Here is a 15,201-nt window from a genome sequence, read left to right on the forward strand (position 1 = left end):
TGAGAAAAAAGAATGAACATGAATGTGATGGGAAACATTGTCGCTCATATTAACAAACAGTTGAGAGTAGTGATGAGTTAGCCAGAGTGCTAATAATAGAGACTTTCTTTTTTCTTTTTCTGAAGGGAAAAAAAAGGTGCTCAGATCTAGTTAACTGTTACAAAAAAATATCAAGCTAAAAAGATCCTCAAAGAAAATATCAAACAAAAAGAAGAGGTTATAAGCAAATTCCCACAAAACTCCAAGATTAGATATTCAATTTGCAAAAATATCCAATCAAATCAACGTAGTAGCCACTTCACGGGTCCCACGCCGGGGCCATCTCAAACTTTCCCACGTGACATCTCCCGCAATTCCATACTCAATCCATGACCACACCCTACTAAAAGCTCGCCACCTCACTCTTCTTTTATATTATTAAAAAAAAAATGCTTTTCAATTACGTCTTCTGCTTCCACTTTCCACTCTCCAATCCCATACGGCCATACTCTCTTACTCCAAAATCTTCACTCTTCGTAGCTTCGTTAATTCAACTTCCTCGACTTTCTTGAAGCTTCTTCTTTGATTTTCTCGTTTTTTCACTTGAAACCGATTCACCGACGCGTTGTCTTGCTGATTTCGAGGTAAATTTGTGTAAATTTTGCAACATTTATGTTTCATTTCATTGACATATTTCAAGCTGATTGATCGAACCCGAACCTGTTTCGATCTGAAAATCGGTTATTTAATGTTCGGATTGATGTTGTGGTTCAATCCTAGTTATTTCAATTGAATTTTAGCAAAATTTGTTGTTAATTTCACTGTTTTCATGCTTTCATGTATATTATCAAACTCGAATTTTCAAATTCCATCGCGTTTAACCTTTGAATTCAAGCGTAATTATGACAAGTTTCGGAGGATCGCTCTGAACATAACTCGAACGCTGCTCTGATATTTTATTTAAAAATAAAAAAAGAAAAAGAAAGAGAGAGAGAGAGAAAGAGAAAGCTGCTCTGAATGTACAAAAAGTGCTCGATGAACTTTAACCACCGACATTTCATTTGATTAATACATACACGAGTTCATACAAGTATATTATTGTATGCACTTTATTGTCTCGAAAGTATTCCGGTTATGATTGATTCCTTTTTATAACCTTTGAGTTGTTCGTTGCATTTTATTCTATTTAAGTGTTCTTCTGTGAACTGAAATTTTCTGAATAGGTATACAGCGAAACACACCCACCCACACACACACCACAAGTTACATTGATTATTCGTAAACAGTCCAGTGCTTTTGTGTATACGAGGTGTCTGTATTGATTATTTTGTGTTATATTAGCAGTGAATTTGGGTATAGAGGGAGAATATGAGTAATTCCATAGGGAATAACTTGCTGCACCAGGGATTCCTTACCTCAACAGTGTTGGAACATAAAAGTAGAATCAGTTCTGCTTGTGTTGGAGGCAACTCTTTGTTTCAACAGCAAGTGATCTCCCAATCGCCTTTATCAACTGAATTTCGAGGTAACAGGTTAAAGGTGCAGAAAAGTAAAATACCTATGGGAAAGCAGCGTCCTATTTCTAGTTCTCCTCAGGCTGTACTAACCACTGATGCTTCTTCTGAGGTAAATGCTGAACCTACACACTTACCTGTTTGACAACATGTCAACATCTGATTTTTCTACAGTAGTTACCAACTCAATTTGGTCATCAATTGGAATATATTTTCTCTCTTATTATTGTACTGTTAGCCCATTGCTTGGATGTTTTGTTCATTCATTTACCGCGAAAAATATTGGTGGTTCGCTTCCTTTTTCTGATTTATTCTGCTTGGTGCCTAGAAATTGACATCTTACCTCTTTCTCATAGTTGTCGCTACAATGCAAACACTGGTATCTGAGGAACTATGTGTAAATGCCGATAATGCCTATGAGATCACTTGAACTTACTTGTCTTTTTTCTTGGTTCTTTTATCCTCAAATTTTAGATTTTATTCCTGCATCATATTTGTTGATGGAGTGGGACTCTCCTTGAAGGTCAGTTGCTATGACAATAGAATTCTTCTAAAAGCAAATCATGATAGAGAATAGATGCCTAATTTTTTCTCTCAGTGCTACCATAGATAGCCAATAAAACTAGAGTTCGAGATGGGAAACAAACACTGGGCAGTTTGTGTATTGTGGGAATGTATAATGAGGGGAAAAGAAAAGATAAGTGTCATTTATTGCTAAATATAAAGAGCATAAGAATTAGATCTCAACATCCATGGTATTTAGTTACCTATGCAAATATCTTTGTAATATTCCCTATTTTAAATGTTTTTTCTTTTGAACAGCTTGCAGAAAAGTTCAGCCTAGAAGGGAATATTGAGCTACAGGTACACAAGTGTGATATTACTCTGGCAAAATGAATTTATATTCTGACTTGCTTGTAAAACGGAGCCTATATGTCTCATTATGGTTATGCAAATTTGTTTCTGCACTTTAACAGGTTGATGTTAGGCCTCCCACTTCAGGTGACGTGTCCTTTGTGGATTTCCAAGTTACAAATGGCAGTGACAAAATGTTTTTGCACTGGGGGGCAGTAAAGTTCGGGAAAGAGTAAGTTCAGTTGCAAATTGGATCTTCGTCATGTTGAGAAATCTTAAGCTTGTGACAACTAATCGTCCTTGTACTATTCTCTATATGATTATCTTAGAACATGGTCTCTTCCAAACGATCGTCCAGATGGAACCAAAGTGTACAAGAACAAAGCACTTAGAACTCCTTTTGTTAAAGTAAGTTGGAAATGGTCTCCCAGCTCTATTTGATGGATTAAGTTATGATGAAAAATTGATGACTTTATTGTTGATTTAGGCTGGCTCTAACTCCATCCTGAGACTGGAGATACGGGATGCTGCTATAGAAGCTATAGAGTTTCTCATATACGATGAAGCCCAAGATAAATGGTAAATGAGTATGTTTGTGAAAGAACATAGCATTTTGATTAAAGAGCTGTATGCATTTCATTCTCTTTCTTCTTCAGGATAAAGAATAATGGTGGTAATTTTCGTGTCAAATTGTCAAGAAAAGAGACACGAGGCCCTGATGTTTCAGTTCCTGAGGAGCTTGTGCAGATCCAAGCATATTTGAGGTGGGAGAGGAAGGGAAAACAGAATTACACCCCTGAGCAAGAGAAGGCAAGTAACTTTTTCCTTTAGTCCTAGACCTTTCTGGCGCACTCGTACTGCAAATTGTTCGTGTCTCCAAACTCATCAGTTAGTTGATCATTCAAGCTGATCTTAAATTTCAAGCTTTTGTTTTCTGCTGAAATGAGCATTAGATATATTGCAATTCTCAACCTTAGTTGAGGATTTCTATGGAATTTAGTGTCTACTATAATCCTGTGCATGAACACAAATAATAGGTTGATCTTCTTTGTAGTTATTTACATGCTTTCTCAGAATATGTCAACTGGTTGTTTGGTTCATGGACAGGAAGATATGGTCAGTGGCATGCATTGAACTGCTACAGCACAAAGCTAATGCAACACTAGAAGCAAAACAAAATAGAAAATATGTCAGCTATGTGCCTAGGGGTGGGCTGAGGGAAGAGTAGGGAAGGGAGCAAATAAGGAAGGAGTAGAATAACCCACTTATTCCAAGGGATACCACTATCCCTTTCCCTAAGAATGACATAAAAAAAGCCTTTAGTTAATTTCATGCTTAGGAGATAAGCAAAAGTTACACTTAACCCCCCCTCCCCCCCCCCCCCAAAAAAAAAAAAAAAAAAAAAAAAACCCCAGAGTGCTCTCTCATTTGAGCACCAAGCAACACCACCTAGTCAGGACTACGATGCTTGATAAACCGTAATTTGGAGAAAAGCCAGCTCTGCTTAAAGGAATGCTATGTTTGTTCTTTCTCAACTGTATTCTTTTCAAGCTCTAAATTCTAACGAATTGCTACTGCACAAAACTAATGCAACACATAAAACAAAACAAAATAGAAGTTATCTCGGCTGTGTGCCTAGGGGTTGGGGCGAGGGAAGAGTTGGGACAGAAATTAAAACAGAAAACTGAAAACCAAAAGAAACAGAGTGAGACAGGTGAAAAGGGAGGCAATATGGCCAGGGGAGGAAAGGGGTAGTGAAGGACAAGGGGAGATGCAATACGGAAATAAGCAACGGGTAGAGCACCCCCTTATTTCAACAGATACCGCTATCCCCTCTCCTAAATAATGCCATAAAAAAGAGCATTTAATTAATCCCATGTTTAGGGGATTAGCAATAAAGACCTCCCCCCCCCCCTTCCAAGTGCTCTCTCATTTGCGCATCAAACAACACTTACCTAATCAAGACAATGATGGTTGATATACAGTAACTGGGAGAAACACTCAGTTGTGCTTAAAGGGATGTTATGTTTGTTCGTTCTCAACTGTATGCTTTTCAAGCTCTAAATTCTAATCATGTTGCTGGTACTCATATATTTCTTTCTTTATTTGAGATTTCCTAACCCACTGTTGTTAGACATTTTTGCTGTTAACTTAGTTACTGATACTATTTGTTGTGCATTTCAGGAGGAATACGAGGCTTCTCGAACTGAGCTACAGGAGGAAATAGCTCGTGGTGCTTCCATACAGGATATTCGAGCCAGGCTAACAAAAACTAATGATAAAGGTAAAACCAAAGAAGAGCCTCTTCCTGTAACAAAGAGTGATATACCCGATGACCTTGCCCAAATACAAGCTTACATTAGGTGGGAGAAAGCAGGAAAGCCGAACTATCCTCCAGAAAAACAAATTGTAAATTCTGAACCCCTTATACAGTTTATGTAGTCTGTGTACATCTTCCGGCGCATAAAATCTAGGTATGCTGTCTTCTATTGATGTGAAAGTTTGATCAAGTACTGTTTTATTAACAGGAAGAACTGGAAGAATCAAGAAGAGAATTGCAACTTGAGCTTGAGAAAGGCATTACACTTGATGAGTTGCGGAAAAAGATTACAAAAGGGGAGATAAAAACTAAGGTGGCCAAGCACCTGAAAAAAAGTTATTCTACCGCTGAAAGAATCCAAAGAAAGAAGAGAGACTTTGGGCAGCTTATTAATAAGTATCCTTCCAGTCCTGCAGTGCAAGTACAAAAGGTCTTGGAAGAACCACCAGCCTTATCTAAAATTAAGCTTTATGCCAAGGAAAAGGAGGAGCAGGTTGATGATCCAGTCGTAAATAAAAAGATATTTAAGGTTGATGATGGGGAGCTACTGGTGAGTGCTAACTTATTATGTACTGTAACCACAAAAGCTACGTTTGAATGCACATTCTGAAATCTTCCATTGTCTCTACCTTTTAAGGTACTGGTAACAAAGTCCTCTGGGAAGATAAAAGTACATCTAGCTACAGACGTAAATCAGCCAATTACTCTTCACTGGGCGTTATCCAAAAGTCCTGGAGAGTGGATGGTAAGAATCAACAAAATTTTACACATTTTGCAATGAAAAAAAGAAAAGAAGCAAGATGTAAAACCTTCCTATGCCCTACCAATATTATGTAAACAGTGACCATTTACATTTTCAGGCACCACCTTCAAGCGTATTGCCTCCTGCGTCAGTTATTTTAGACAAGGCTGCTGAAACACCTTTTTCAGCCTGTTCTTCTGATGGTCTAACTTCTAAGGTGTGTGAAACGAATAGCTCCTATAACTGATTGTATTAAAAATACAAATAAAGAGTAATAAAACCTTTTTTCATTGCCAATATTTTGTAATCAATTACATTTCCAGGCACCACCTTCGAATACGTCACCTGGATCCAGTATATTAGACAAGGGTTTGGAAATCCCTATTTCAGCCAGTTCTTCTGATGTTATAACTTCTATGGTATAACAAATAAATTCCTTAGATGATATAAACTAACCGACCGCAGGCTAATTATATGGTTCATTCAACGGAATCAATTTTTCAGGTCCAATCTTTGGATATAGTAATTGAAGATGACAACTTCGTGGGGATGCCATTTGTTCTTTTATCTGGTGGAAGATGGATTAAAAACCAAGGGTCGGACTTCTATGTTGACTTTGGTTCTGCATCTAAACCAGCTCTCAAGGTCTCTTTGCTTCCTAATATCTTCAAATGTTACTTGTTATACAAGTTGGATTTGACATTTTGGTATTTTCTTGGTTATCCATTTCATTGTTTTTGAAATGGAGTATCTCAATTTTTCCCATTAGGCTGCTGGGGATGGCAGTGGAACTGCAAAATCTTTACTGGATAAAATAGCAGATATGGAAAGTGAGGCTCAGAAGTCATTTATGCACCGGTTAGCAGATCTCTTTTTGGCTTCCATCTCTGACCTGAGGCTCTTTACTTTTTTCTGTGTTTCAATTTCAAGCTCTTAACCTTTTTATCATAGTATTGGGAATTTCTGGTATTCAATCCAGATGAATGAGTGGGGTTGTAATAGATGAACGACCAGGGTAAAAATAGTCTAGTTATGATGAATCCTCTTGATACTGGAACCTGAAAAGAGCGAATGGATACAGAGCATTCATATAGCATAGTTGATTGATTTGAGGGTTTGTCTATATTCTTGCTTTACTTTTAAAGACAGGTGTCCACTGAATGTTTTCACTTTGGCATTTCCTGACGATATTTTGCGAGCATATTTATCCTTTTTTGCATATTATTGCACATCTATTTTGATTGATTTGAGGGTTTGCATATTTTGCGAACTTGTTATGGGGGGAGGTAGCAGGTACCCAGTGGATTTAGTCAAGGTGCGCGCAAGCTGGCCCGGACATCACACTGTTATCAAAAATATTTAAAAAAAACAGTTTGTAACTTGGCAGCCTGCGTTGGCTGGTTTTTTTCATGCATGATTGCTGGTTTGGTCATCAACTGTTGTGCTGAGTTTTAACCTCATGTCATTTTTTTACTTTCAACAGGTTTAATATTGCAGGTGACTTGATAGAAGAAGCCACTGGTGCTGGTGAACTTGGTTTTGCTGGAATTCTTGTGTGGATGAGGTTCATGGCTACAAGGCAGCTGATCTGGAACAAAAACTATAACGTCAAACCACGGTACATCTTTCTTATATCTACAACTTTATGTACTTCTTTTATCCTCGAACTTAGGTTCTTATCCTCCATTATAATGCCAACGTATTGAAGTATGAGTCTCAAATTCTCTCATTAATCTTGTTCTTTGTATTCAGACAAGTTGCTGATTCATTTTGCTGCAAGTGCCAAGCATCCAATTTGACTGTTCTTTATGTCTTTGTTGTTTCAGTGAAATAAGTAAAGCTCAGGACAGGCTTACAGACTTGTTGCAGAATGCTTTCACCAATCACCCTCAGTACCGTGAAATTTTGCGGATGATTATGTCAACTGTTGGACGTGGAGGTGAAGGAGACGTAGGACAGCGAATTAGGGATGAAATTTTGGTTATCCAGGTTCATATATATTTTCATCTTTCCTCTGGCCTTTTCTTTGATAATGGGGAGGGTATCTAGTTTCCCTTTAGTGAAGGACACGTCGATAAGAGAACTTTTCTAATTTCAGAGGAAAAATGACTGCAAGGGTGGCATGATGGAAGAATGGCATCAGAAGCTGCATAACAACACTAGTCCTGATGATGTTGTGATCTGTCAGGTATTGAGATGCAAAGCGAAAATTGATGAAAACTTTTTGCTCAGAAGTAGTTTAATAATGTAATCTTTTTGCAGGCATTGATTGACTATATCAAGAGTGACTTTGATATTGGTGTTTATTGGAAAACCCTGAATGAGAACGGAATAAACAAAGAGCGTCTTTTGAGTTATGACCGTGCTATCCATTCTGAACCAAATTTTAGAAGAGATCAAAAGGAGGGTCTTTTGCGTGATTTAGGTCACTATATGAGAACACTGAAGGTTGATAACACTATCCCTTTTCTTGGCTTTCTTCTCTTCATCTTGTTTGTATCTATGAAGTGGCTGATGCCTTGTTTGGGAGTTCTGATAACTGGATGTTGTTGCCCCTTCTTCTTTTCTTTAATTTGTCCTTTTTGCATATATGTGAATCCAGTCATAAATTAGGTATTAGACACTGACAATTTATAGTTGTATCCTTTTTGTGCCACTTCAACGTATCTGTCTGACTAGTATTGCTAGGGTTGAGGTTTATCTCTGTCCTTTTAGACTATGTGAATATGCCCATCTATGCCTGCTTATGTTAAACTATTATGGGACTTCAGACCGTTATTTGAAGTAAATAATCTAATGATGTAACGTCAGAACAATATATGTTTTGATAGGAAAGAAATAATTAAGTACTGAACAAATCAAGCTGACATAGAAACTAATTGTTCCTAAAGAGGTGTAATTCTCTTTATCTTGAGGATACTTGTGTACTGGGAGAATGTTACTTAAAACGTGTTCTCAGTGGTGTCCCTTTAATTTGAGATGACTTAGGTGTTGCCTCCTAAGATCATTTCTATATAACTTGAAGACCTCAGTTTAATGGTGAGCCATTTGCAGGCTGTTCATTCAGGTGCAGATCTTGAGTCTGCTATTGCAAACTGCATGGGCTACAGAACTGAGGTAATGGTGTCTATATGAAGCTTAGTCATTCTACTTCGCAACTTTCGTCTTAGATATTGCTTGGTTGTCAACAGGGAGAAGGCTTTATGGTTGGAGTCCAGATAAATCCTGTATCAGGCTTGCCATCTGGCTTTCAGGTAGTACTTGTGAAGCTGCACCCTATTTGTGTAATTCTAGAACTGATCTGTGTAAAATCAATTCTACAAATAGGATCTCCTCCATTTTGTCTTAGACCACGTGGAAGATAAAAATGTGGAAGCTCTTCTTGAGGTAACTCCAACTTTCTTTTATCCTTTTTCGTTTGCTTAATACATAATACATCCCACTAACTTTTGTCTCTCTCTGAAATTCTTGTGTGCGTAGGGATTGCTAGAGGCTCGTGAGGAGCTTAGGCCTTTGCTTTTCAAACCAAACAACCGTCTAAAGGATCTGTTGTTTTTGGACATAGCCCTTGATTCTACAGTTAGGACAGCAGTAGAAAGGGGATATGAAGAATTGAATAATGCTAATCCTGAGGTATGTTATCTTAGATGTTTCTCAGTCTTTGAATCAAGTGTCTTTGTCTAAATGTGTTTTATTTATTTCAAAGCTCAGATTTGTATTCTTCATCGCCATGTTACTTTTTTCACAGAAAATCATGTACTTCATCTCCCTCGTTCTTGAAAATCTTGCACTCTCAGTGGACGATAATGAAGATCTAGTTTATTGCTTGAAGGTAATTATAACCAGTTTAGTGTGCTACTGTTGTTCCATTCACTGGATGCACTGGTTCTCAAGTATATTTTCGAGATAGATAAAAAAATGTGGAGCAACCTAATATTTTTAGGTTTGAGCTGCTATTCTTTTGAGCAGAAAAAAGAAATTAAGCTCATTGAAAAATTTCATTAGATTCTGCACAAAAGTTTGATTACAAAGCTCTGTTGAGTGATATATCTTTTTGTTTACAAAGGGATGGAATCAAGCTCTTTCAATGTCCAAGGATGGAGGCAACCATTGGGCTTTATTTGCAAAAGCTGTGCTTGACAGAACCCGTCTTGCACTTGCAAGCAAAGCAGAGTGGTACCATCACTTGTTGCAGCCATCTGCAGAATATCTGGGATCGGCACTTGGGGTGGACCAATGGGCTGTATGTTTTCTTTCATTCAAAACATTATTTACACATTCAGCACCGAATTATCATAGTAATTTATCTCTGTGACTATTGGATGCAGTTGAACATATTTACGGAAGAAATTATTCGTGCTGGATCAGCAGCTTCTTTATCCTCACTTCTTAATAGACTCGATCCTGTGCTTCGGAAAACTGCAAATCTAGGAAGGTTGTTAGATTTTTATGCCTCTATGCTCTAAGATATTGCTAATAGCATGTTAAGAATATGTGTACTCCTATGAGCTGCTTACCAGTCTCAAGAAACTCTCGTCCTCTTATCACAGTTGGCAGATTATCAGCCCAATTGAAGCCGTTGGATATGTTGTTGTTGTGGATGAGTTGCTTTCAGTTCAGAATAAAACCTACAAGAATCCCACAATCTTAGTAGCAAAATCTGTTAAAGGAGAGGAGGAAATTCCTGATGGTGCTGTTGCCCTGATAACACCAGACATGCCAGATGTTCTTTCACATGTTTCTGTTCGAGCAAGAAATGGGAAGGTAGCATCTTCTATTGTAAATTGTCTAGAGCGTTGAATAAGATTATGATGTATGTATTATTGAAGGAAACTTTTTGTTAGGTTTGCTTTGCTACATGTTTTGATCCCAATATATTGGCTGACTTCCAAGCAAAAGAAGGAAGGATTTTGCTCTTAAAGCCTACACCTTCAGACATAATCTATAGGTAAACTCAATTATTTGTAAGAGTCTTGCTCAAAACCTTATTAGCTATTTGGAATTTCAAACAAATATTTCTTTGACCACGAATTTCTCAAGTAAGCTTTTAGCTTGTTTTAATCATAAAATTTGTGCCTAACACGGTTTTATAATGTAGCTCTTGAAGTTCTAAATTTTGTTTCGGGAAAAATGAATATACTCGTGAACCAAAATCAAGTTTGTCTGTCATCGGAAATACTTTCTGTTTTGTGCGCAACTCATTTCTGTCTAAAGTGCAAGAAATATATGAGTGGCACTTAACAGTTTTCGCTCTTTTTTCTTTTTATCTGGTTTTGCTTTTGGCATCTAATAGTGAGGTGAAAGAGATTGAGCTCCAAAGTTCAAGTAACTTGGTAGAAGCTGAAACTTCAGCAACACTTAAGTTGGTGAGAAAGCAATTTGGTGGTCGTTATGCAATATCATCTGATGAATTCACGAGTGAAATGGTGAGGTTTGCAATATTGACTGTGATTTGAAACCTAAACTGTTTTCCCCTCTTTTTCTGTTGACCTAAGTGATAGAAGCTGCTGATCTTTGATTCTGGGGAACACTCCATTGATAATTCTCTAATTTGTATGATAATGATCTATCTAGGTTGGAGCTAAATCACGTAATATTGCATATCTGAAAGGAAAAGTGCCTTCCTGGGTGGGAATTCCTACTTCAGTGGCTCTTCCATTTGGAGTCTTTGAGAAAGTACTTTCAGACGAGATAAATCAGGTTCGTTTCCATCTACTTATCAAAAACAATATCAGCTTTGTTTACATTAATATTTCCACTTGTTTGTTTTACAAATACCCTCTGTGCTGCTTTTTATTGCTACTCTTGCAGTGCTATAGCATTTTTCTCCCTCAACAAACTTCTATTTCCGTCGCTGTAATAAGAACTAAGTTCTAGGAACATCAACACCCATAAAAAGAAGAAGAGATTTTAAAAACTCTATAGTAAATATCTTTTCATGTTAGCACTCAAGGGTGTGGCCTAGTGGTCAATGAAGTAGGTTGAGGACTATGAGGTCTGAGTTTCAAATCCTAGCAAAGGCAAACCACTAGGTGACTTCTGCCCGTTTATCCAAGTTTTGGTGGGTAGAGTTACCTGGTACCTCTCGGTGGTGGGAGGTAGCAAGTATCCCATTGAATTAGTCGAGGTGCGTGCAAGATGGACCGGACACCACGATTATAAAAAAAAAAAACCTTTTCTGTTATCATAACAAAGGAAATAAAACTGTTTTTGGTAACATACAACTTGTTTCCTGGATAATTGTATCTTTAAGGAGGAGGAGGAATCTTAATTTGGAACTGCTCAAGGAATTTTCTGATTGAAATGCAGATTTTTTTCATTTATTAAAGAAAAAGAAGGAGAAGAAGAAAGAGAAAAGAAGAAAAGGGAAAGAAGTATAAAACAAAGAAAATAGAATCATTTTTGGTAATTGTACAATCTTTTTCCTGGATCATTGGATCTTTAAGACGGAGGACAGTGATGATGACGATGATATTAAAGAGAAAAGGAAAGAGATCTAAAATAAAGATCATTTTCTGTTATCACAACAAAGAAAGGAAAATCGTTTTTTGGTAGTTGTACAATTTGTTTCCTGGATCATGGGATCTTTACTTTACAATGTGACGTTTGAGATGGGTCTCTCATCCCTCTCTCTCTGCCTTTCTCTCTGTTGCTTTAAGTGTTTCTGAGAATGATACCATTTGATGGAACTGTTTCTAAAAATTCACAGGGAGTGGTGAACAAGTTGCAAATTCTGACGAAAAAACTATCTGAAGGAGAGTTCAGCGCTCTCAGTGAAATTCGCAGAACTGTTTTAGAACTTTCAGCGCCAGCTCAATTGGTATCTCCGTCTATTCTCTTTGTTTCTGATATATTATGCCTTATTGTAACTTACTGAAATTTTTTTAGGTGAGACAACATTTGGGTTCTCTAATGGGTGCTTAAATTCTCTTTTTTCGTAATCATCCTCCCAAGTTGGGGAAGTTTTTTCTTTTGATTCAATCATTTCACACGTGTTATTAGTTTTAATAGAAACTCACGACCAGTGTAGTAGATACCTTGATAATTTTTCCAGGGGCATCCGTATATACTACATCAGAGAAGATTGACATCTTTGGCCAACTCACTTGTCATCATGTTTTTATAGATCAACGAGCTGCAAGAGAAGATGCAGGGTTCTGGCATGCCTTGGCCTGGTGATGAAGGTCCAAAGCGTTGGGAACAAGCATGGATGGCCATAAAAAAGGTAAACCTTCTGTAGCATGCCTTAACATCTGTAAGTATGTTGCTCAAATCTTTCTGTGACGAGGAGCCGGCTATAGACAGATAGTAATATTTTACGTACAAGCCTCCTTTTTGTCAATGATTTTGTCAAGGATGACTTCATTCTTGGAGTGCTAGGTGTATCTGGATTTTCAAAGCTTTCAGATATCTGTTGCTTCTTGAAATGGCGACGCCTCGGGAGATTTTGCTTGTTACATTTGTATCATTTGATCTTTTCAAGATGCCATTTTCCTTTAAAAACGAATCAATTTTACTCCCTCTCGCTGTTACTTCTCTATTCAGTGGTGGATATGCAATTTCCTTTTTTCTGTTCTCCAGGTGTGGGCTTCAAAATGGAATGAGAGAGCATACTTCAGCACTAGGAAGGTGAAACTGGATCATGACTATCTGTGCATGGCTGTCCTTGTCCAGGAAATAATTAATGCTGATTATGCATTTGTCATTCACACAACCAACCCATCTTCTGGAGACTCCTCAGAAATATATGCCGAGGTAGCATCGGATCAACTGTCCTTTCGTCATACTAATGGTTTTTAGTTCAACATTCAAAACTTAACTGTGTCCTCATTTAGCAACTGTCCTCTTCCTCAACTTTTCCTTCCTCTGTCTGCCATTATCTCAACAAGTAACCATATTTCTTGAGGTATATAATTAGTTGAAATTAGCTTGTTCAAGAGGCATAAAAAAGAAATCATTAAAGCATCAGGTCATGGAATATGTTTGTTTTCATAAAGGGCAAAGGATGCTTATGTCTTTTCTTCTGGACAGGTGGTCAGGGGCCTTGGAGAAACACTTGTTGGAGCTTATCCAGGCCGTGCTTTGAGTTTTATCTGCAAGAAAAAGGATCTCAACTCTCCTCAAGTGAGTATTGGTGCCTGTTGTCCTCCCAAAGTCACATTTACCTTTTGTAGACCCCTTTATTATCATCCTCCCTTCCACCAAACCTCTGAGTTCATCACTCTAAGAGAGAGGAGAAGATATTTAGTGTCCAAGCAGATGTAGTAAGGGCTCCTATTGATGGTAGTTAAATGGGAAAGAGTGAGATTCTAGCCTTTGTTCTGAATCTTCTGATGGATGTAAAATTACTTTCAGGTGTTAGGTTACCCAAGCAAACCAATTGGCCTTTTCATAAAAAGATCTATCATCTTCCGATCTGATTCCAATGGTGAGGATTTGGAAGGTTATGCCGGTGCTGGCCTCTATGACAGGTAACTTTTCTTGGAAGTTTTCAGTCGGTGAATGTTGAAGACGTTACTCAGTTGTCATTTCTTTAGTTATGAAATAATGCTGCTTTAACTTTTGGAAGTTAATATTTTAGGAAGTTTTCAGATTGATGTATGTCTTAAGTTTCTGAAAATTTCATGTTACAAAATTCCCTGGGAGCTAAGACAAATATTCTCAGGCTTCCAGTCCAAGACCAAGGATCAAGGCACGCCCCGATACATAGGATAAGATTCAGACATTTGAGAAAGGCTTACGTATAACAAGCAATAAAGAGAGTAGAGCAACCTTATATGTAACAGAAGGACAAGCAATAAAGATTAAAGCAACCCTATATATCACAAACACGACCCTTTATAGACTCCTGATACCAGCTCTTCATTTTTTCCCCCAAGAGGGCATATATACTGCATATGCTTCAATTTCATAACTGTCCTATCTGTAACAAAATGCTTTAATTTACTTTTTTATAGCATCACTGTGACACCTTCCTTATTGGTCTCCTGCAGTGTACCAATGGATGAGGAGGATGAAGTTGTAATTGACTACTCTTCCGACCCATTGATAACTGATGCTAACTTCCGCCAGACAATCCTGTCCAACATTGCTCGTGCGGGAAATGCTATCGAGGAGCTATATGGCTCTCCTCAAGACATCGAGGGTGTAGTGAGGGATGGAAAGATTTATGTCGTTCAGACAAGACCCCAGATGTGATCATATTCTAGTTGTAGTCAGCTCTGTGAGAATATATGTCATGAAGTCGCCTTTATGGTTGTACGTGATCCAAAACATGACATCCTATTTACATTAGCTATTGGGTGAAAACTGGGAAGTAGGCACTACAATATGAGGAATTATAAGAACAACTTTGTAAAAACAAATTCGGTATGTTATAGGGAGCAGGTGTAAGCAATGAACTATATACAGTATACATGCGTAATTTATTTGCAAAATGCACTGAATAATATAGCAACAAAGAAGAAATCATTTGGATGGTTCCAATTGTCCTGTTAGCTTGTATTGGTGACTTGGTTGTGCTCTATGTCTTGCTTCTTCTTTTTTTTTTTCCTTTTTTTTTTTCCCCAAGTAGTTGACAACGAAAGTCCGAGTTTGGCAACAGTAGTCTCATTCTCTACTTGTCATCCTGCAGTTCGAACCTCTTGCCTATTTGAGGCAAAGTGCAGAGGCGAAGTGCATAGATGCTCGATTTTGGTGCCACTGTTCAAGTTATACTTTAAGTCTTTTTGGACGTTTACCCACTTCGGAAGAACTTCAGACTTTGGAACAAAACGTCTGAAGTTCCATAT

At 37.7% G+C, this 15,201-nt stretch overlaps 1 protein-coding gene across 4 annotated transcripts; it reads left to right on the forward strand.

Annotated features, from left to right (window-relative positions):
* The first annotated feature begins 400 nt into the window (after positions 1–400).
* On the forward strand, positions 401–14,896 carry LOC107775774 (alpha-glucan water dikinase, chloroplastic). Of its 4 annotated transcripts, none has more exons than XM_075240799.1 (35): positions 401–623; positions 1,321–1,605; positions 2,316–2,357; positions 2,471–2,580; positions 2,678–2,756; positions 2,836–2,927; positions 3,005–3,158; positions 4,533–4,757; positions 4,877–5,218; positions 5,306–5,413; positions 5,529–5,627; positions 5,734–5,829; positions 5,915–6,055; positions 6,180–6,268; positions 6,894–7,028; positions 7,237–7,399; positions 7,509–7,598; positions 7,673–7,858; positions 8,465–8,527; positions 8,602–8,664; positions 8,738–8,797; positions 8,891–9,043; positions 9,159–9,242; positions 9,477–9,653; positions 9,739–9,845; positions 9,961–10,174; positions 10,255–10,358; positions 10,704–10,836; positions 10,985–11,110; positions 12,120–12,230; positions 12,537–12,635; positions 12,992–13,165; positions 13,442–13,534; positions 13,766–13,881; positions 14,404–14,896. In XM_075240799.1, exons 2-35 carry the CDS (start codon positions 1,348–1,350, stop codon positions 14,606–14,608), a joined length of 4,491 nt encoding a protein of 1,496 aa, XP_075096900.1. In that variant the 5' UTR covers positions 401–623; positions 1,321–1,347; the 3' UTR covers positions 14,609–14,896. The 4 variants fall into 4 exon arrangements, with proteins under 4 accessions (XP_075096900.1, XP_075096899.1, XP_075096902.1 ...); XM_075240798.1 differs by having other exon boundaries at positions 1,324–1,605; XM_075240801.1 differs by lacking the exon at positions 5,734–5,829.
* The last annotated feature ends 305 nt before the right edge of the window (positions 14,897–15,201 follow it).

This window comes from Nicotiana tabacum, chromosome 20, assembly GCF_000715075.1.
Source record: "Nicotiana tabacum cultivar K326 chromosome 20, ASM71507v2, whole genome shotgun sequence".
In the NCBI taxonomy this organism is placed as follows: Eukaryota; Viridiplantae; Streptophyta; class Magnoliopsida; order Solanales; family Solanaceae; genus Nicotiana; species Nicotiana tabacum.